A 22,106-nucleotide genomic window follows, 5' to 3' on the forward strand; every position below is an offset into this window, starting at 1 on the left:
AAACGAGTCAAACCCTTTAATTCTAACCTATTAATTTTGTGTTAAATTCGTATAGAATTTTTATATCGTGTAAAAAATTATCATCCCTAAATATATATAACAGCATAAGTCTTGGTAGTCCCATATATATACACGTGTGTGAGAGAGAGAGAGAGAGAGAGAGAGAGATTAGACTTAGTTGGGAAAACTTCAAAGTTCAAACATATGCCAAACTAACACATCTCAAAACCAACTTCTAACGAGTATTCTTGTGGTGATGAGTGGGTGCACCACCTGATTATGCTTGCTGACTTGACAATGATGCCACCAAATACGAAAGAGACTTGGATTTTGTTTTCTAATACCATTTTTCAACAAGCAAATGGCCAAATCCAAACCTTAATTATTGATAAACGTCTTTATTAATTGGGACCTGGTCATAATTAATATAAGTTCTGCGTTATAGATGTTAAGAGTTCCACGTTGTCAAAGTATGCTTGGGTTGTGGGCTTTATAAGCCTTGAGCAAATCTCTTTTCTTTAGGTGCCTTTTGAAAATGAGTAAAGGTCAAATATCTTCAATAAAAAATGGTTCCAAAAGAGATTAATATCTATATATAATTTAGGATTGAGATTGGTTTCAATTTGATGCCCGAAGTGCAATTTGTCTAGCTCATGCATCAGAAAGACACCTTTGATAGGCCTACCTGTTGGGGGGCAGACGAGTCCATTGGGAGCCACTCTCAATTGCCAGCTGTTTGAATTGGGATGAGGTCGATCTCTCTAAATTACTTGTACGAACAATTATAATGAATGTCAATAAATTTAATGCAGGGTTACTGCTTTTTACTTAAAAATGTATCCCTGTGCATGAATTGAATTAAAAGCCGCCGTCTGCACCAAACAAACAACAATAAAACAGGGGATTCTTGGTTCAGGACCGTGGTGAACGGCAGGTGTTGGTGGTTTCCTGCAGAGATGTTGTCAAAGCTAGATCTACAAGACTCGGCTGAATTTTCTCCGACAAGGACCTTTCTGTTGTGGTCGCCGGCCTCCTCTGGTCATGGTGGTCACTTGAAGAGCCCGCGTGGTCGTTCTGGTTTAGATGCGTGACCAGCACGCGCCGGGGGTTTATTTCTCAGTTCATGCGCGTGTGAGTCACCGGTCACTTATCCGGTCTCGGATAGTGACGATCTAGACCTTTGGAGGTTGTCCGACGCAAGGGGGTCCCCAGTGAAGGTGCGTGCTCTACACGCTCGGCTCCGGCGGCGGTTCTTCCGGCTCTTGTCTTCCAGGGGTTTTCTGTTTGCCTTTGTATATTCTTGCTCTTTTCACACTCTACCGCAATGGTAGCTGCTTCAAGCTAGTTTTCTAGCTTTGTGGGTAAAGAATCTTTTTCTCTACCCACTCTGACAGCCTTCGGGCTTTGTATCTCGCCTTCGGGCGTTAGCATGGTAGTATTTGTGTGCCTGTTCTCTGTGTATTTTCGTTCAGATTGTAACCCATTTGGGACGATTTCTTGTAATGAAGATGCACCGTGCTTGTTCAAAAAAAAAAAAACCCGCCGTCGTTGTAGGTAAGTAATATTATAAATCTGCATGCATATGTTTTAAATAAGATTAATAATTGAGTATATGTAGACTGTAGTAGCATTAATGCTTTCCGAATAAACTTATCGTCTTCTTAATTTGTTAAAGCAACAAGCCCTAGCTGTATGTATATTCTTCCTTCTTTTCTTGGCGATTAACTCATGTTTCTGTGGGATTTGAGCTCACAAACTTATAATTCACCACGGTGCATGTTCTTATGAATGAAGATGAAGACAAAAGGCAACATGATCGATCAGACGCAAAGGCTATTTGGCTGTTCTAATTTTACACTTTCCTTAAAAAACCTATTGAACTCGATATATTTAAAGAACAACGAAATTGATTAAACATCACAACAGGAGGACCCAAATATCAAATGCCTAGTGGGCTCAGTTTAGGGCATGTTGGCCCAAAGACAATCCCAACCCAAATATAAGGCCTGGGCTCACCAATTGGCATACATACTCAATACATTGGAACCCTCCCCTCGCATATCCTCCAAACGGTAATAATCTTATAAATAATGTCATCTGTGTATTTATTGACTTGCTTATTTCAAACTTGCTTAATAAGAAAAGGTTCAAAGGAGCCGTTAGGGGCACTCTCTCAAAGAAAGTAATTTATAAGACTTTACTGTCATTCCCGTTTCGAACCCACTCGCTATGGAAGGAGTTGATGGAAATAATCGTTCATTTAATGCAAAATATATAGTTAACTGTTTTTATTTTTTTTATTTTTACAGGGTCTCGATGTTACACTTTATGTCATTCTTTTTTTTTTTTTATCAGTGTACTGACGTTTTTGGAGTTAGCAATAAAAGGATGAAACTGGCTGTTCTTGTTATCTTTAATGTAAGTCGTCGGTTTGAAAAGTGTTTCGATGGTCCGAATATGTGTTAGAATAAGTGAACTTATCACAATTGTAACGCAACAGATTGTAATACGGGGCAAGGTATTGCAACCAATTCAGTATCTACCTCTCGGCATTACGTTTATACCTCTTGGTTGTTTACTACTCGGTATTATATCTTTTAGCGCTGCTTAATACTTGTCTTTTGGAACGAGGCTTTCTTAAAAATTTTGTTGTTTTTCCTTTTCAGATCGGTATTGGCCCGAAGGCCCGTACTTCTAACAATAGACTTGTCTGACTCGGATTATTCCAACAACCATCAACCGTGTCTTTCTCTGCAATCTCTTTGCAGCCATGGCCCATGGCCCCAACTTAAGTTACATTTTCAGATTTTCTGTGCAGCCAAACAGTTGCCCAGAACATGAAATTACAAAATAGTGAATTGAATTCCATGCACGTTCCAGTTCCACCAACTACTTTTTTTGATCAATTTCAGAAAATTGAAATAGTGGATTCATCAGTAAATTATCGATGAAATGACTAGGAAATTTAACTGGATCGGGCCAGGTCTTCCGAGGACCATCCTACGACCTATTTCTGAAGGGATATGGTCCATCGCTCCATGCATGGACAGAAAATGCGTCCAGTCACCATCATACAGTCACAGAAGATCGATCTTTCAATGCACCATTTCCAAGGCCTTACATTGCTCAAATGCGTAAATGGCAAATGAGAGAGACAGATCGAGATAGAATGTATTATGTATTCGAAAATGGCAAATTTCCACAACCAAACCCAATACAAATTTTGAAAATATTTTCAACTAAAATAATTCGCCCAAAGTTTAAGCCAACTTGTTGCCAGGTCATGTCATTGTCACCGTCTCAATGACACCATCTCCCTTCCACATGGTTTGTGTCGGTGGATGGGTTCCAAATACAGTCAACTGCGCCGGTTCCATGTCACCTTTCCTAGAAAAGAAGGCCAACCCCCGCCCCCCCCCCCCCCCCCCCCCCACTCACATTCATTCATGAAGCTCCCAGTCTTTATTCATCCAAAAAAAAAAAGCTCCCAGTCTTTCCCTCCCCCCACCCTCCCACCGTGAGAGAAGAACGAGACACTCCTACGGTCCTACCCTCCTACGTCTCGTCAATTTTACAATAAATGCCCCCCCCACCGCGTATTTATGACCCTCTACATATTGCCAGGCCGTCTCATTAATCACCCTCGCATGCGATCCCCACCCATTAATACCACCCCGACCCCATCACCCGCATTTTTTTTTTCCCACCGTCACCGCCCCTCTCTCCGACGATCACTCGATCCCCTCCCTCCACGTGTCCAATCTCTCTCTGCTCTAACTACCTCCTGCTAAACCTCTCCGGTGACAGCAGCGCCTCGGGATCCCCACACTTGAGCCGGCTTGACGAGAAAGCCGCCACTCCCCCCGCCGCCAAAGCTGACGATCTCATGAACATCGGGCTCGTCAACGACTTGGTCCTCCTCGGCGACCCGCCCCCTCCTGAGCCGCCGAACCTCACGCTCGACTCTGACAGCGGAAAGAACCCCCTCCGTCGAAAGAACGGCGACTTCATTCCTCTGTAGTACCTGAAGGAGAAAACCCTTGGCTTACCCAACGATCCAAACGGCGACGGCCTTTTGCTCCAGAAGCTTCCTCTCCGGTACCGCCAGGGCGATGCCGTTGCCGGCTCCAGCACCATCCTCTCCGATGCCAAACTCCGCTCGAATCCGAACGAGTACGACCGCTTCAACAAGAAATCCCGGCCGTTGAATCTATCCTCCGAGATGTTGTTGTTCCTCATCGGCGATTGTAATTCTTCGATGCACGGAGTGATCTCTGAGAATGATCTGTGAGGCTCCGGCGAGGCTTCCGTAAGCGGCTCGAGAGCAAAGCTACGTAGGAGCGTGTCGTCGAGGCTCGGCCTGATCCTGGACGCCATCACCGGAATGAACGGAGACTCCGAACAGAATATTTCGGCTCGACAGAGGGGGCAGTTGGCATGGGACCTGAGCCAGACATCGATGCAGTCCACGTGGAACGCGTGGGAACAGACCGGGAGCGCACGAACGTAGTCTCCGTCTTCGAATTCCCAAAGGCACACGGCGCAGTCGCGACGGTCTCTGTTGGACTTGGCGGTGTAGAGTGAGAGAGGGATGGTCTTGATGACGGACTCGTCGAGGCCGTACGGGGAGTAAACGTGGAAGCCGTCGCTTGGGTCGAAGAAGGGCGAATCGTAGGGGAGCGAGTCCAGGTCGCCGGACGAGGACGGCAGGTAGGACCGGGCGCGACGTCGGCGGCGCCACCTTTTCCACTGCCGGAGGATCGGCGGGATGACGTGGCGAGAGATGAGGCGAGAGTAGGTCACGAGGAGGAACGCGGCGACCACCACCACGACCATTGCGATCAACGGCGGGCTGAACTGGACCGGCAGCTTGGACGGTGGGGATGAGGGGTTGACGAATCCGACAGTGGGAGTGATGGAGGTGAAGGGTGTTGGAGATGGGGCCCACGACTGAAAGTCGTTGACCGGTGGCTGAGCCGGGGCCATCACGATGATCACCACGATCATTGATGGTGGTGTTCTGAGTGCCTGCGCGACTGATGGTGTTTTTCAATGGGAGGGTTTTGTTGTGGTGGTTCGGGAGGGTTTAATGCTGGAGGGTTGACTGTTTTGTCCGGTCTTCCACTCCCCATTTGTCGACGGGCTTGTGGGCGGGCGACACGTCAACATTGGTGAATTTAAGGCGCCAAGTTTTTATCAGGTGTGGACGAGTGTATGCGTGAGATGCGAGTACGGTGGTTTTTTTTAACTTCGCCACGTCATACGTGATCGCGTGGTAATCCACGTCTAGGCACTGTATGAGGCTGGACCGGTGATACTTCTGCATGCTGCAGTGGAGACGTGTTTGGCTTCGCCTTGGTAATAAGCCGTGGAATTTCGGATCCCTCGGGGAGAACAATGAACATGCCAGGTTGGACACTAATTAATCAATCAACAAACAAGACTTACAAGAGTAATTAATTAGGTAATGGAAAGAGGACATTTCAACGTTCTTTATTTATTGTGGTTCCTGGGCAGTGAATTTCAATGAAAATATCATGGCGATAATGCAGAGTGCAATGAATGAGCAAGTCAAAAAGTTGGCGTAATGGCTGATGTGAGCCGATATGGACGCTACGAATAATATGGAAAAATACTGTATTTTTCAACCAAAATAAATAATATAATAATGTCCAAAAACTTACAAGCATTCAATGTCTTTGTGCAGTAAGTACAGTTTTGATATGAAATTTTGAACGGGAATTCCCTCTTAAGATCTCATGGTAGGAAGTTGGGTTGGGCCAGGACTAAATTTGTCATTGATTAAAAATATGTCAAGAGAGTTGCTCTATATTTTCTTGGTGCATTCTAGATTCTTTGTTAGTGAATTCTCCACTACAACAAATTAGAATTTTCGGTGGGATCGGTGAACTACACAAGCCGGTAGGGGGGTAAATTATCCGATTACCAATTATTGAAAACTCACCAACCACCATTGAACCGTCTTTAACCGTCTATTGCCTATCATAAAATAAATAAATCAAAAATAAAAAATTGGAATAAAAAAATTTATCGAATTATTAATCTGTTGTTAATCGGGTAAAAGGATTTCTCTGTCAAGTTCCGACCTGACCCGACTTGACATTGTGCAAAACGGCGTCGATTGACGCGTTATCGAAAAAACCTAGAATAACAACTAAAACGACACCATTTAACAAGCTTATATGTATGTATTTTTTTCACACACATTGGACATTTCAAACCCTAGAATCGCCCTTCTACCATCTCTCACTCTCCCGATCAAAAAAACCAAACCCTAGAATTTGGATCACTCGATTCACTCCCTACCTGCCATGGCTGCCACCCACGCCATGAGTTCGTGACGCCTAGCAGCCTATCTTTCTCTCTCTCTCTCTCTCTCTCTCTCTCTCTCTCTCTCTCTCTCTCTCTCTCTCTCTCTCATGTTGATGTGTTTCGATCCAGTGATAAACTTAATCGCCAAATCGAGTTAACATTCGACATTTTCTTGTCAAATTTAGGTCCTTTAGGATTTTCTTTCCCTTTTAGTTTTTATGTCTCACTGTGGGAGGGAATATGTTGATAAAAAAAATTTGTTACCCGATTTAATTTTGTAAATTTGTTTGTTTCTTCTTTATTGATTTTGATCGATTTGTTTCATCTTCTCTGGCAGATACACCACATGTCTCGGTGCGGTGGGGACTATGTATCTCAGTTGTGGATTTGATTATTGAAATTGTCTGAGTTTGAGAGTTTTGGGTTATTGTGTTTGTTGGAAACTTGGAATTTTAAGCTGTAATCTTGTTGAATTTCCGATTTATTCAACCGTTCACTATCGATTTATTTGATTATTCTGAATTAACCAAAAAATTTTAAAATGTTTCTTCTAAAAAAAAGTCGAGTAATTACTCGACTTTACTGACAATTCCGGTCGGGAGTCGGAAATGGTGTTTACGACACTGACTTACCTGACACCCACCCCTACAAGCTGGTTAGGATGTGTGGAAAAATAAGGTCACTAACTGGTATCTAAGCAATACTTCCAATTGCTTTTATAGAACTTCCTTCTTGTATCATCAAACTGTCATCGCCCATTAATGCAACACCAACATTTCTTTGATTCCAAATTTAGAGTGGTACCTATTGTACCCTCTTTAAATTCTACTAATTCACAAGCCATTACTTCATCACAACCAAAAATACGGACAATGTCGTCGCATACTTCATAAGAAAGAAAAAAAAATCGATACACGGACACTTTTTTTTAGGTGTATTATAGGATGAAAAATGTTTAGAATACTACAACTTTTATTACAATTCCTTACAAATTCACGTGATAATATCTTAACAGTGAAAAAACAATTAAGCAATAAATTCAATAAATAAATTTAATTATTTAGTAATTGATGCGGTGAGTATTACATGAAATCAATTTATAAAGAATTTATATAATAAAAACTCTTAATATTTTTAGAGCACTCCTATAGTCCTATGGCCAGTAGGGCCGAACTCAACTTAAAGAGATCTTTATGGCAAAGGAGGGGGCTGAAAATTCAAATGGACCATAAAAAGGCCGGCTCGCAATGGTGCAAAAAGCCCGGCTAGCAAGCATTTGGGACCGTAGTTTCACCCCCTAAAACCCTCGAACCCAATCAAACACCACCGAGCACTATACAAAGGGAAACACAATTTAGGGTTTTACCTTTGAAAACTCAAGACTTTGTGGTTTTCCCGAGCAAGAGAGAGAGAAAGCAACATGTTTCCTGGGATGTTTATGCGGAAGCCGGACAAGGCCGTGGCTCTGAAGCAGCTGCGAAGCCACGTGGCGATGTTCGGGGCATGGGTCGCCGTGATCCGTGTCACCCCCTATGTTCTTCACTACCTTGCTGGTGAGAAGGAAGAGCTCAAGCTCGAGTTCTAGATCCCATTCCTCTTCCAATTCCATTCTCGCTAGGTAATTACCGAATCTATATTTATTTCTCTGGTTCTTTTTTCTTTTTATTTTTTATTTTTAAATTTAAGGTGGGTGTTTAAATTTTATTTATTTATAGATTATAATGGGAAGTGGGTATTCTCTATTTGTGGCTTAAGTTTAGAAATTGATCAGTTTTATGCTCTTTTTTATTTTGTAAATCCTGACGTACTTGTTTAGGTTGTAAACTGTTTACTGGTCTTGGTTATTTTTTTTGTATGTCTTTTTCTAAATTCATTAAAGAGTTTGTGGATGTATCTATCGTGTGAATTAAGATGTATGTGTTTGTTCAAATAATGGTTTAAGAATCTCTTTGGTGCAAACAATTCTTAGGGGCACACCCGCCGGCGAAGCCGGAGTCTTACCCGATCCGTGTGGAGGGGGTGGTTTGCACGGGTATGGGGTTTGCTCGATAGGAGTGGGTACATGAAGTGTCTGACAGCATTACTTCGTTTGGATTTTTAATGCATGTAACACGAGTCCATAATTCGATTTCAAATGCGCTACTGTTTTTCGTGCTTAATCAATGTATAAATTGAGAGAAGAAGATCACAGTGTAATTTATCACAAAATTGAAATTGAATTTTATATGGTCAGCGCAATATAAATGCTGGAGACGATTAGTTGTGATAACTTGCCTTGGAGCTGTTCACATGTTTTGCTCTTGACCCTAGCATGTAACAGTGTTGATTATGAGTCTTGATATTGGATTATATGATACACATATAGACTACTTTTTATAATTATTATTTTTTTTATTGAGTAAAAGAAATTCATTAAAAGTGCAAGGGGCGCCATCTAAGTACATATGAAGTATACAAGAGAAACACCAAGCAAATCAAGAACAAGAAAAGAGAGAACATAAATCTGCATAGCTAGAGACATAGAGAAAGGTGGTAGCAGAGATCCACTCAAATAAGGCTTTAAGAAAACAAGTCCGTATATCTGAACTCGTTATCTCTTGATTATTGAAGCTTTAAGCGTTCATTTTTCTCCAAATACACCACAATAAAAGGACATATGGACTTATAATCTGAAGAAAGGATTAATTATATAGAAGTGTAGTTTGGATATACAATGCAAGAAAAACTGGAGACATACATCTTATTGCTAGAAATGCATTTTGCTAGAGCAAGAAGAATGTGAAGAATGATAGAGTATTTATTAGAAAGTCTCCTGTCAATTTTGGACTTGACTTGCTAGACAGGGCTATCTCTTGACATATATAAGACAGAAGCTACCTTGCATGATATGAAAGGGCGACTTGTGTTTCGCTTTTTTTCAATTTGCAAGACATCACCTAGATATGTATATCTTATTGTTAAAAACGCATTTTGCTAGAGGTGGAGCAAAAAGAATGTGAAGCATTGTCTAAAATTTGGAAGTCTCCTTGTCAATTTTGGGTTTGGCTTGTGCAGCAGGGCCTTCTCCTAACACATAAGAAAGGATCTACTCTGAACATGACTATGAAAGGGCCTCTTCTGTTTCTCAGGTTGCTGATTTGCAAGTCTATATGGAAAGACTTAGTTCCCCCTATCATACTTTATTTTTTTTTACCTATACAATGGAGATCTCCAATTTTCCTGTATCAAATCTCTGTCTTTCTAAACTTACCTTTGAAATGCTCAAAATACTCATGGTGCACAACAAGTGCACTACCACAAGACACAGTAGAGTGGGCTCCACACAATGGGATCCACTCCATTGTGCCTTGTGGTAGTGCACTTGTTGTGCACCATGAGTGCAAGTATCATTCCCCCTTCTCTTATGTCTTCTTTTGAATCTTCCAGTGCTTCTCATGACCCAAGTTTATGATTTTTGAACTAGCTCATGGTTCACCCTCAGGAAAATCTATATGTTTTTGTCCATTGACAACTACCCATTGTTAGGAGGTGTTGTATGACCCCCAATATGATCAAAATTCTCTAATTGATTGAAAAATTTATATTCCTGTCTGTGAATTTAAACCCCCTTCGAAGGTGGGTTTTGGTAGGTTGATGGCTAATGTAAAATTGGTAGCTTACGAGCAAGAACCATTGCTTGTGTAAATATTTTTAGTTGTTAATTTCAGTAAGTTAGAGGGTGATGATGATGATGATGTCAGTCTTTATGTGAAGCTCACCATCTCACCAGCTATTAGTCTCCTGAAGTTGGCGTACTAAGATTTCAGAACTTATGCTTCAGGTTTAAGCTTTCAAAGATATGTACTTACATTTTGTTTGTATCGACTGGTGAACCACGACATTTTTTTCTTTTTTCTTTTTCCCCTTTCTATCTTGTCATAAACTGATATTTACTATTTTTATCTTATGCAGTGTGACTGGGAGGAGAGGAATTGACATGATGGACAAGCTTTTCTGGGCTCTTAACTTTATTTATATCGTTTTTTTTTTTTTATCCTGGAATATTCTCAGGCCAGAGTGTCCTTCATTAATTAGATCATGTTTCTTGAAGCTTATCTATCATTTAAGGCGAAAACTTGGTTCATGTTATCTTGTGGATAATATTTCATTGGATGTACCTTGTTATTTGGTGATAGCAATATTAAATTTGACTTATTGACAGGGATACTTAACTGTTTAATCACGTTCTCTAACAGTAACAGGGTTCTGCCCCACCTGGGACCAGCTTCTTTACTAGTTTTTCTCTCATATCCATTATTTTTCATCTAATCTATATATGTAATTTGGTTGAGGGTATTGCAGCAAAATGCCAATTTTGGCTGATCATAGCAATGCAGATGAATGTGGGGGCATTTCTTGGCTTTTGAATTGTGGAATTTAACATTACCTCCCGCATTTGCGTTAACATTATCAGGAAATATCCTAGATTTTCATGTTTGGTTTAGTCATAAAGCATCCTATATGACCCATTTGTTCTTCACAAAATATCCTTATAATAAGTTTTGTTCAAAATTTTCTTACAATTTGCACGTTTTACTTCGAAGAAAAAGAAACGTAGACTTTTTACCTTTGTTGGCATTATCTTCATTCCCATATCCGTGTTGCTTCCTTATTCGTCAAATTTTACTTCTAATAAAATGTTCAAAGAAAATATTTGGCAATTTGTGGAATTCTTCCGCCGTAAGTGGAACTTTTGTGGTGTCAATTATCCTACCTGAAGTGAAGAATTGTTTCACTCAAATCCCATTTTCAGTCACAACCAACCTAACCATTGTAACTTATCAAATCAATTGTTGCTGGAATTGCTTTTCATGTGAAAGTCCTTTAAGTTACCTTTATAAATACATTTATCTAAGTAGTTTCTCAAATTTGGATTTGAATTTTGCCATTTGCTTTGAAAATTTTGTTTCTTGCACTCAATTTCTTTTCCATTTTTCCCCCTTTCTCTTGTCAAAGTAAAAAAAAATAAAATTAGTGGATATTTCCTCATAATGATTTGAAAAAACTTCACCTATAATTTTTGATCTTGTTCATCTTTCAATTTTTTTTTTTTTTTTTTTAAATTTCAACCATCTGTTAAATCTTAATGATTTTCTTGTTTGTTTAAAGTATTTTATATTTTATATTATCTTTTGAAAAAGTCAATTTGAGAATAATCGTAGGATACATTTTGTTTTTTTTTTTTTTTTCTCATGAGCTAATTGTGGAATACATATAAATTTCATTATCCAAGGAGCCTAATCATACAACTTGTAACTTCATTATATATAGGGTGGTTGGGAGGCAACTCTATCAAATTTCACTCTCTCATTGACATGGGAGCCTTTGAGGGTGTGAGACGTGGCAGGTCCACAACCCTCCCTTTAAAGCATTGGCCTATGTTTTTCTTCTGGTCATTTTATGCATTAATTGATTAAGATCATAATAGAGGTCCACATTGAAAAAGTGCTTGGCATTACATAGAGCTCCCCCATCCCCCCCCCCCCATGATGCTCCCATTTTCTTTCAGACCCTTTTAGAGAATAAAAGTTAATACATGAATGGAAATTGAAAAAGCATGAGCCAACTCATTCCTAAATTGCTGCCGTAAAAATCTCTCCAATCGGGCTTGCGCGCTAAAAACGTGCGACCGTAATAGGAAATAGGAAGAAAGATGGAGAAGTAGTCCACATAATCAAAGCGACATCATCATTATTCAATCAGCACAAGCAACAAGCTTCACACGGGTGCAAACTCCCTCCCTCCCACCTGAAAACTTGCCGGAGAACAACTATTGACTGCTTGTGTGTGTGTGTGTGTGTAAGAAAGAAATGTCTAATGGGTTGGCTATGGTTGAGAACTGAGAGACTAAGATGAGCGTGTATGCAAGGGAAGTGGAAGAGGTAGATCCCATGCAACAAGGCCATGGATGAGGTTCCTGGCTCAGTGGGGACTAGCGCCAGCTTCTCTTTGAGATTGGGGCAGACCATCTTTTCCTCTGCCTCTCTTCTTTTCATGTCTTTGGGTGTTGAGTTCTACAGCTACACTGCTTTCTGGTAATTCTTCATTTTTTCTCTCTTCCTTCTCTAATGGGTGCCTCTTTATTTCTTCTGGGTTTTTACTTTTCTTTGCCCCGAAAATATTGATGAACCCTACCTGGGGGAAATGGTTGCTGCCTTTTGGAAGAAGAATTGAGAGTTATATTTTCTTCATACTTGATCTTGCTATTCTAAAGTAGGATGATTTGCATGGTGCCATTTATTTGCTGTCTTCCAGATTTCCAGAATCCCCAGAATAAGATAAACTGTGTTCGGATTCTGGGTGTTGCTCAATTTCTTTCTATTTCTAATTTTGAGGTTGATCAATCTTGGTCATGAGTCATGACACAAGTTTGAGCAATTTGCTATTTGAATTTATTAATTGGAGTCGGTTTTATGGCATCATTAGGGCAGAATTCCATTGGCAGTCTTCCTATTCTTGCTTAAATTAGAGCTCTGGTAAGTTCAGCATTACAGCGGTCTTGGTCAATCTAACGACCACTGCCAAAAGACATTACTTTCCACAAGAAATTTGGAACCGTTGGATTGACCATATCTGTAAGCAGGACATATTCACATGCTTAGCTTAGGCATGAAGGTCTTGGTGAGGAGTGGTTCTCCATACTCTTAGTTTAGTACTAGGATGATGTCATAATGCTTTCATAATTTCATTGGCTTCTGTCGAATCCTTTTGTGAGCACCCACTGCTGGCTTGGAATTTTCAAATCTACAAGCCAACATGGTTGAATTAAGATTCTTCCATTTAGATTCACTGGTATGAGATGATTGCCTAAGATAAAGGGAGGAGATGGAAGACAAATGCAATCATCTCATTTCTCCAGACTCCTGTCCCATTATCACATTCCGTTAAATTCAGAAGTTATATAAACAAAATTTAGCTAGAATGGCGTAACTATGATACCTTGTTGTCAAAGCTAAAAACAGGGTCTTAAAAAAACTGAGAGAAGTAATTCATAAACTACAGCCGCTTGACAATCTGACAAGCATTTCCAACTCTAGTGTGACATGAAAAGAACAACAAGGCAGAATGTAGTATGCTTTTCCGCTCTGAATGATGATCAATAACATGGGTACAGGAGCACGCGAGGAATACTACTCTTCTATTATTGACCTGATGCAGGAAGGAAGGAACAACAAAATGAAATAAAGATAACACCCCACGTTAATTCAGAGTCTCATTGAACAATGATAGGAATTGCAGGAAAAAATAATTTGGAAGAAGAAGAATAGAGGAAGGGAGAAAAGAAAAGAGATTGAGTCACACAATTCAGAGAGAGAGGGAATTTGGTGGAGTCTCACCATTGGGAAGAAGGAAGAAGAGGAAGATGAGCCACACCTCAAACAAAATCTTTGTAATTATTCATCAGTTGTCTCCATTGGAGCAAAATAATTCACTTGAATAGACTCAACGATTAACTCTAACCCTAATTTGATTGACTTTGGGTTAAACCCATTATTGAATTACAAAATAACAACTTAATTATTTTAAAAATTAAATAAAACATAAATCTAAATGCAAATAACTTAATTAATTAATAAGACCTAAATAAAATATAGGGCCCAATTAATTCTGTCTCGTCCCACATCATGACCATTCCTTTATTTTTACACTTTACACATTGTGAAACAGTGTACTTACCACCTTTTTTTTTTTTAAAAAAAAAAAAAAAAATGGTTTCTTCCATTATTACTTGGTTAATCCTCATCAAATATACTAATGTTGCTTACAGTTACTTGGTGACAATCATGGGTTTGGTTATACCTTGGAGTTTCACTTTGGCCCTGGTAGATGGATACTCTGTTCTGGTAAAATGCCCTATTCGGCAGCCGGGAATAGTGCTAATCATTGTTATTGGAGATTGGGTACGCATCATTTCAGCTATTTACAACCACATAATAATAGTTGTTGGCAACCATTTGTGCTAATTCAATATATTCCATAATAGGTATTGTCCATTCTCACGCTTGGTGCAGCTTGCTCAACAGCTAGTGTTGTGGACCTTTTGCTCAACTCTAATGGGTCAAATTGCCCTCCGAAGCTTTGCAGCAGATATCAGATATCAGCTGTCATGGCTATCTTGTCATGGTTTCTGTCCTTGGCTTCATGTCTCTTCAATCTTTGGTTACTTCCCTCCTTGTGATTCTTATTTGGATTTTGGCTATATCCTATTTTACATAGTTTTGTGGCCAGGATCTGAATCTTGTACATTAGTTCGTGTGTTCAAATTTGAGTAGATGAAGGCGCTTTCAGTCACACAAATACAAAATTGTAAAATGTTGTTTGTTGTAAAAATATAATTTAAATGATTAAGTCTACTCTTTTTCCTTCCCGCTTAAGTTTTTTGAGATAAGTGTTGGTTCAACATACTTATCAAAAAAGTGTTGGTTTAACATGGTATTAAAGTTTAAACTTTGTCTCTATTATTCACCTCTCATTTTGGTTAAAAATTACACGTGTCGGGCCTCGCTCGCTTGTTGAGGGGAAGCCCACACGTGATGGGGAGTATTAGAATATATAGAGCTTAATTGATGATTTAACATTTGTTGAGCATTTCTCCAAGCAAGCACATTCAACCAGGGAAGAAAATATCTTGTGCGTCTTATTTATTGGAGAATTTCGGGCTTCGGGCTTCAAGGATGTGGTGGTCGCCACTTATACACAAAATCATACATTCGAGTCCCAAAATTGTAGGCGTGAATCCCATCCTCTTGAGCCCTCCAGCGGCAATCTGAACTGGGATGGGGACAATACGTTTTGAGAAAATGTTCATCATAATGGAAGACGTCGAAGGTCAAATGCCCACCCTCCCACGACAAGTCGCAGAAGTAGAGTGTGGTGCGAAGAAAGTTGCCTGCAAAACCCCAATTGTACTCGGAATGGGCAGGGATCAAGTGGAGGCCAAGATCATTGTTTTTGGACTTGCAATGAGCTCCTAGAAGAGCTCTTTGGAACCCGTTTTCAATGTGAAGGCGGTAAGCGTTGCAGATTAGTGGTTCACTGATCATGCAAAGAGCCAACACAAGCAGGACTAGTGATAAATTACTCATTTTCTCGTGATTTCCAATGCTTCAATTCCTACTGCTTCTTATCCCTTTAAATACACAAACGTAACAATTAATTTCAAGATCTCAACCGATAGAATAGGATCCTCTCCATTTGGATACTATCCATTTCAAATGAAAGGTCGAAATTTAAAGTTGATGCATCTAATGGTGTAAATGAAGTTAATGTTGACAGTCTTCTAAAAATTTAAATAATGTAAAATGATCATGTACACTATTAGATTTATCAATTTTAAATCTTGACCATAAAATGGATAGTATCCATTTCACTTGGGCATTATATATGGTAATTATAAAGATGAGAAATCTTCTAAAATTTTAAAAGAAAATGAATGATTTAAAAAGGAAAGAACAACTAATAAACATAGAACCTAATCTCAAAAGACGGCTTGATACATAATTTCATAGTCAAACATGAGAATGAATGAATAAAAAAAAGCAATTAATTTGGACCAAAATTGGGATTAATTAGAATACATCGAGGATCCATTTCATTAAATGGATTAGTATCCATTTCATTAAATGAAATGGAGAGGATCATATTCCCTATCCAAGGGCATTAAAAATATATATTTTTGTGTTTTCAAAAAATAATAATAAAAAAAAAATTAACAAACAATTCAAGATACAAAACAATTCTAAAAATATAAAAGTAGTTTTTCATGATACAAAACACTCTTGAGCTCAAGCTCCAGTCGTATTAAATAAAATTAAATGAAATAAACTTGAACATTTAATATTAGGCTCGATTACAACCTTAAATTCTTTGTTCATCCAGGCATTTGAGAATTAAAACCTTTTTGGTGTGTAAGGGCCAATTGAACTAACCAATGTAATTAAGAAGTTTCATTAAAAGCATTACTCCCGATGAAATTTGAGTAGACCTATATTTGTCATTTATCTCACTTAACTTTAGCTCAATGTAATTTGGACCCTATTTTAAAGTTTCAATGCTAATTTCCTCCATCCATCTAAATTAATAAGCAGTTAAGTTGGACAAAAAAATATGTTAAATAATAAAATTGCCCATTTATGAGAATAAGAAAAAAAAAAAAAAAAAAAAGAATCAAATGATTTTTTTTTTTTTTTTTAAATTAGCAGTCCCAGTCTCAAATATCCCTTATATTGATTTTTGATAGAATATTTTTATTGAAAGAAGAAATACAAAATAAGTATGCTTGTCAAGGGTAGTTTAGTCATTTAACATGCTTATCCGTTCAACTTCATGGTTGACATAGACTCAAAAGAGAAAAATGATACCGAATCTGAATCTCGTGCATTAGTAGTGTTCAAATTTTAATAGATGAAGGCTTTCAGTCACACAAATACAAGATTAATGTAAAACGTTTTTTTTTTTTGTTAAAATATAATTTAAACTATTAAGTATACTATTTTTCCTTCTCTCTTAAGTTTTTTGGGATAAATATTGATTTAACATAATATTAAAGTTTAAACCTTGTCTCCGTCATTCACCTCTCATTTCAATTAAAAATTATACGTGTTGGGCCTCGCTTGTTGAGGAAGAATTTGAGCCCCCACGTGATAGGAAGTGTTACAATATATATATATATATATAAGAGAGAGAAGAAAAGAAAATGTGCTTCTCATACGTCTTATTTATTGGAGAATTTTCGGGCTTCGGGCTTCAAGGATGTGGTGGTTGCCACTTATACACAAAATCATACATTTGAGTCTCAAAATTGTAGGCGTGAATCCCATCCTCTTGAGCCCTCCAGCGGCAATCTGAACTGGGATGGGGACAATACGTTTTGAGAAAATGTTCATCATAGTGGAAGACGTCAAAGGTCAAATGTCCACCCTCCCACGACAAGTCGCAGAAGTATAGTGTGGTGCGAAGAAAGTTGCCTGCAAAACCCCAATTGTACTCGGAATGGGCAGGGATCAAGTGGAGGCCAAGATCACTGTTTTTGGACTTGCAATGAGCTCCTAGAAGAGCTTTTTGGAACCCGTTTTCAATGTGAAGGATGTAAGCATTGCAGATTAGCGGTTCACTGATCATGCAAAGAGCCAACACAAGCAGGACTAGTGATAAATTACTCATTTTTTCTCTTGATTTCCAATGCTTCAATTCTCACTGCTTCTTATCCAATCCCTTTAAATACACAAACAATTAGATTCTAATTAATCCCAATTTTGGTCCAAATTAATTGCTTTTTTTATTCATTCATTCATTCTCATATTAGACTATGAAATTATGTATCAAGTCTTCTTTTGAGTTTAGGTTCTATGTATATTAGTTGTGCTTTCCATTTTAAATCATTAATTGTCTTTTACAATTTTAGAAAGAACTTGAATCATGAATATTTTGGGAATCAGATAAAAAATTATCAAAGAGATAATTAAGCATTAAATCTGATATGAGATGATTTTAAATCTCTAGATTTCATTAATGATTAAGCATAATAGAAATTTCCTACAAACTAGAGAAATGATATACGTACATACATCCCCTACATATTGGGTGAATTAAGGCCCCCAATTAATGAATATTAATAAGGATTTCTTTAAGAAAAAAATATTTGAAGACTTGATTATGGTCAATATTCTTTAATTATGGCCCCTAATTATAGTAATAAATATTTTAAAAAGCATTAATATAATTTAATTCTCCTAAAAACTTAATTATCTAACATTCCATTCTTGAAACAAGTCTTTAAAAATTGATAGTATTAAATAAGATAATAAAATAATATTAAAGACATTTTTAAATAATGGAAAGAATGAAAACTATAATAATATTCAATTACTTTGTGGACAATTTTGGGCCTTGTGATTAACATTGAGTACCCAAAATTCCAATCAAAATTTGAAGGGACAACAATAAATTTTCATCTCTAACTGCCAATTGGATCATTTGCGAGAGATATAGATTGATTTAACATTCAATGCTAATAATATATAATTTATTCCAAACATTAAAAGATATAAATTATGCTACGCAAGTCCAATGTTCAAAAGAAAACGAATAAATAAATAAATAAATGCTAAGATGGAAAGTTTTCAAAATATTTTATTCAATTATAAACTCATCTCTTTATAACTTCTCATTTTTTGTGGAACATAACTTGGTAAGTGACCTACAGAAACTTGGTAAGTGAGATGAGCAAACAGAACTCACTTTCTGGAAAGGCTGCAACAAATGACCAAGTATCTTTATTAAAGGAGGCATGTCACTTAGCTCTGATTACTCGTACGTTGGGCAGGAAAGCATCTCATTTATTTTTGGAAACAAGGGATTGACAAAGTTCTCCTTAATTGGTCTTCTCTTAGAAGATTTTCATGACAACTTATATCAACATTTCTTGTCGTTGAAGGAGCTAATTTCCATTGTGCATAAGCTTCTCAGTGCCAATTATCTTCTTGTTTTGAGGGGTTACATCTGGAATATTCTTGAATGGCTTGCAGCACACTATGGGGCATTCAATAGAGTTATTAATCTGTTATTCTAAAACTCTATAACCGATAATTGCAACCAGGAGTACCCTGTTATTCAGTTGCGGTTATTTTTAATTTTTCGGTTATCCGGCCGGTTAGCCATTGTTGACAATTATTAGAGGTTAATAAATGTCCCGTTTGTACATCCCTATTGATAGATCAAGAAGAAATCTAGTACGGACCGGACCGGACCCAAGACTTAATCAAATAAAAGGCTTATTACTCTCTTTCTCCCTAAAAAAACATAGGAGCTCCTTCTCCAAGAAGCTCCCTCTATCCCATTCTCTCCATTTCTTGTCCCTATAGGCTAGCTCTTAGAGATATTGAGTACTTGGGTGTTGGAGTGCCTTCAGTACGATGACTAGAGACCCCCTGAAGACCCATTTTCTTGTTTCGCATGAGAGTATAATTAGCCCAGACTGCGGATGAAGAATTTTTTATCTAACAGATCGATATAGCAGGAGGACTTTTAAGTTTCAAATTAGTACATGGTAGAGGCTGCTTCCTAGTGGCTTATTTTCCATGTAGAAGAAATGATGAGCAAGTGAAATGACCAATTAATTTTAGGGTAAAATTAATACAAAATTGATCTCTATGCTAGCTTTTGGTGTGTATCAAGTCAGTCATTGAATTTTCAAATGTGATAAAATTAGTCATTGTTCTTTCTGATAGTGTAAAATCAATCCTTCCATTTATTTCCGTTAATAGACACTTTTTTTTTTTTTTCGATGTGATTATCGGTTATAATTGAAGAATGGTGGTGCAAGGGGCAACAACGATGGGTTAAGCATGGAAGACACCCTTCAATCTGATGATGGGCCAAGTGCCATTTTGTTTCTGGTGATGTGGCAAGGTTGACGTGGAGCCAAGGGAACAGATGAAGAACTCATTTGGCGATATTTGTTGATTGTCGGGCAATAATTATGGGGAAATGGCACTCATGGCGCAACATGATTGGACCAATTGATTTTTTTTATACGTGGCAAACGGCCCACTAACAAAATTAGACAAACATATTGATTTTAAACGGTCAGAAAGTTTAAGAACTAATTTTATTACTTTTGAAAATCCAATTATTAATTTAATATCAAGTGGGGTTAAAGTGACAAGTTGAATTTTTGCACAATAATCCCTTTAGAACTACGTACCTTAGGGTCCGGCATGTATATAGTTAAATAAAAAATAATTAAAAAAGAAAAAAAAAAAAAAGAAAAAAAAGAAAAAAAAAAGAGAGAATTTCAGACGGAAATGTAGATGTAGAGACTAGAGAGAAGAAAACGTCGGGAGAAAGTGCTTTTTTGTTTTATTTTTATTTGAGAAAATTAATAAATTAAAATCGTTATTCCCTCATCATCTGCCAGGCATCAAGTTTCCCACTTATATTGGAATTCATATTGGTTACTATCGAAATTGAGCAAGTAAATTCCATCATCTTGAGCCTTCCAAAAGCAAGCACCTTGGGGACAATTCTCAAGGAAAAACCTGTTGCTAACCCAGAAGACATCGAAGGTCCGATGTCCACCCACCCACGACAAGTTGCAGAAGTAGAGTGTGGTCTGCCAAAAGTTGATGCTAAAACTCCATTGGAACTCTTTATTGACAGAGATATACTGGGGGCCAAGATCATCGTCTCCGGACTTGCAATGAGCTAGTAGAATATCATTTTTGAGCCCGTTTTCAATGTGAACCGCGTACTTATTGTCAGAGATGGCGATTAGCGGTTGACTCATGCAAAGAGCCAAGACAAGCAAGAGTAGTGTTAAATTACTCATTTTCTGTACGTCCATGCCTTGATTTCGAATAATGCTTCAAATGCTACTTCTTAGATCCTTTTAAATACCCAAACAAGTAATTAACAACTCATTCACTGCATGTACAGCTTAATTAACATGCGGATAAGATCGAAACAAGGTATTTTATTCAATAATTTTCCCACAATTTACATTTACACATAATGATATGTCCATATTTAAGACAAAAGATTACAACGTTGAGTGCATGGTAGGTGATGAGATTACACCATGAAGAGTATTTGACAGCATGCAAAGTTATTAAGTTGGATTGTGAGATGATGATTTGGTTTTTCCCATTTGATTCATTTTGGTTTTCGATCGGCTGATTCTCCTGTCTGTTCATCATATTCATAGCATTTATGTTATTACTACATTAACGAGCGAGTGAAGTCAAGCTGTTACCAAATGCATGCTCCTAATTAACATCCAGAAGACAAAAGATTACACCATATTTAAGACAAAAGATTACAACGTACCCCTTGTTTAACTGCATCAGAATCACCGGCCAGCAAAGATGACATTTTCATAAGGAAATTAAGGCCATATTAATTTATGTCCAAAAACGAGGCCTTGTTTCAAAAGCTAATAAATCTATCAAAATCTGCACAAACTCTCACCCTAATTAATTATTGAAAATAGCTATATATGTATGTTCACATTAGGATACTTGAACAAACTACTTTGGTACATGAGTTTTTGGCTTTTTCAAATTTAGTACTTGAATTTTCATTTGTTTCATAGATATATATATAGTACCTGTGTTTAGAGCATCTGTATCAAGCTCTTTAAATTTTCTCTAAATTTTAGCTCAAAAATTTATTTTTTTAATTTTATCTATCACTTTTAAAAAGTTTCCTACATCAAACTCTCTAAATATTTCTCTATTTTAAACAAATATTATTTTTTTAGTAGTTTTGACACCAGCCTAAAAACTACTAAAAAATAATATTTGTTTAAAATAATATATATTATATATTTTAAATAACTATATCTTTTCTCCATAAACTAGTACCACTTACTTATTTGTCATTTATCTCATTTAACTTTAGCTCATGCAATTTGGACCCTATTTTGAAGTTTCAATGCTAATTTCCTCCATCCATCTAAATTAATTAGCCGTTAAGTTGGACAAAAAAATATGTTAAATAATGAAATTGCCCATTTATGAGAAGAAAAAAAAAAGTGTCAAATGGTATTATTATTATTATTATTATTATTTTAAAAAATTATCAATCCCAATCTCAAATACCCCATATGTTGATTTTTGATGGAATATTTTTATTGATAGAAAAAATACAAAATAATTATGCTTATCAAGGGTAGTTTAGTCATTTAACATGCTTATTCATTCAACTTCATGGTTGACATAGACTCAAAAGAGAAA

The 22,106-nt window shown here is 37.5% G+C and overlaps 5 protein-coding genes across 6 annotated transcripts; 2 read left to right on the plus strand and 3 right to left on the minus strand.

Annotated features, from left to right (window-relative positions):
* Nucleotides 1-3,621: 3,621 nt before the first annotated feature.
* LOC133881813 (RING-H2 finger protein ATL65) lies at nucleotides 3,622-5,138 on the minus strand. The gene has a single exon (XM_062320853.1). It carries the CDS (start codon nucleotides 5,005-5,007, stop codon nucleotides 3,778-3,780), a length of 1,230 nt encoding a protein of 409 aa, XP_062176837.1. The 5' UTR covers nucleotides 5,008-5,138; the 3' UTR covers nucleotides 3,622-3,777.
* A 2,486-nt stretch (nucleotides 5,139-7,624) lies between these two features.
* Nucleotides 7,625-10,539, plus strand: LOC133880941 (mitochondrial import receptor subunit TOM6 homolog). Of its 2 annotated transcripts, none has more exons than XM_062319911.1 (2): nucleotides 7,625-7,951; nucleotides 8,303-8,478. In XM_062319911.1, the coding sequence occupies exon 1, from the start codon at nucleotides 7,754-7,756 to the stop codon at nucleotides 7,916-7,918; it is 165 nt and encodes a 54-aa protein (XP_062175895.1). In that variant the 5' UTR covers nucleotides 7,625-7,753; the 3' UTR covers nucleotides 7,919-7,951; nucleotides 8,303-8,478. The 2 variants fall into 2 exon arrangements, with proteins under 2 accessions (XP_062175895.1, XP_062175894.1); XM_062319910.1 differs by lacking the exon at nucleotides 8,303-8,478 and adding an exon at nucleotides 10,285-10,539 and having other exon boundaries at nucleotides 7,637-7,951.
* Nucleotides 10,540-11,895: 1,356 nt separating this feature from the next.
* On the plus strand, nucleotides 11,896-14,740 carry LOC133882263 (CASP-like protein 5C1). Its single transcript, XM_062321391.1, has 3 exons — nucleotides 11,896-12,407; nucleotides 14,141-14,273; nucleotides 14,357-14,740. Exons 1-3 carry the CDS (start codon nucleotides 12,277-12,279, stop codon nucleotides 14,549-14,551), a joined length of 459 nt encoding a protein of 152 aa, XP_062177375.1. The 5' UTR covers nucleotides 11,896-12,276; the 3' UTR covers nucleotides 14,552-14,740.
* A 301-nt stretch (nucleotides 14,741-15,041) lies between these two features.
* On the minus strand, nucleotides 15,042-15,458 carry LOC133881955 (S-protein homolog 5-like). Its single transcript, XM_062321031.1, has one exon. It carries the CDS (start codon nucleotides 15,456-15,458, stop codon nucleotides 15,042-15,044), a length of 417 nt encoding a protein of 138 aa, XP_062177015.1.
* Nucleotides 15,459-17,118: 1,660 nt separating this feature from the next.
* Nucleotides 17,119-17,535, minus strand: LOC133881957 (S-protein homolog 5-like). Its single transcript, XM_062321033.1, has one exon. It carries the CDS (start codon nucleotides 17,533-17,535, stop codon nucleotides 17,119-17,121), a length of 417 nt encoding a protein of 138 aa, XP_062177017.1.
* Between the last annotated feature and the right edge of the window lie 4,571 nt (nucleotides 17,536-22,106).

The sequence above is a fragment of the Alnus glutinosa genome, chromosome 11 (assembly GCF_958979055.1).
Source record: "Alnus glutinosa chromosome 11, dhAlnGlut1.1, whole genome shotgun sequence".
Classification (NCBI taxonomy): Eukaryota; Viridiplantae; Streptophyta; class Magnoliopsida; order Fagales; family Betulaceae; genus Alnus; species Alnus glutinosa.

Coding starts and splice junctions, on each gene's coding strand:
- LOC133881957 (XM_062321033.1), bottom strand. CDS start 17,535: ATGAGTAATTTATCACTAGTCCTGCTTGTGTTGGCTCTTTGCATGATC.
- LOC133882263 (XM_062321391.1), top strand. CDS start 12,277: ATGGATGAGGTTCCTGGCTCAGTGGGGACTAGCGCCAGCTTCTCTTTG. Junction 12,408..14,140: donor TACAGCTACACTGCTTTCTG/GTAATTCTTCAT, acceptor TGTTGCTTACAG/TTACTTGGTGACAATCATGG. Junction 14,274..14,356: donor TCATTGTTATTGGAGATTGG/GTACGCATCATT, acceptor ATTCCATAATAG/GTATTGTCCATTCTCACGCT.
- LOC133880941 (XM_062319911.1), top strand. CDS start 7,754: ATGTTTCCTGGGATGTTTATGCGGAAGCCGGACAAGGCCGTGGCTCTG.
- LOC133881955 (XM_062321031.1), bottom strand. CDS start 15,458: ATGAGTAATTTATCACTAGTCCTGCTTGTGTTGGCTCTTTGCATGATC.
- LOC133881813 (XM_062320853.1), bottom strand. CDS start 5,007: ATGATCGTGGTGATCATCGTGATGGCCCCGGCTCAGCCACCGGTCAAC.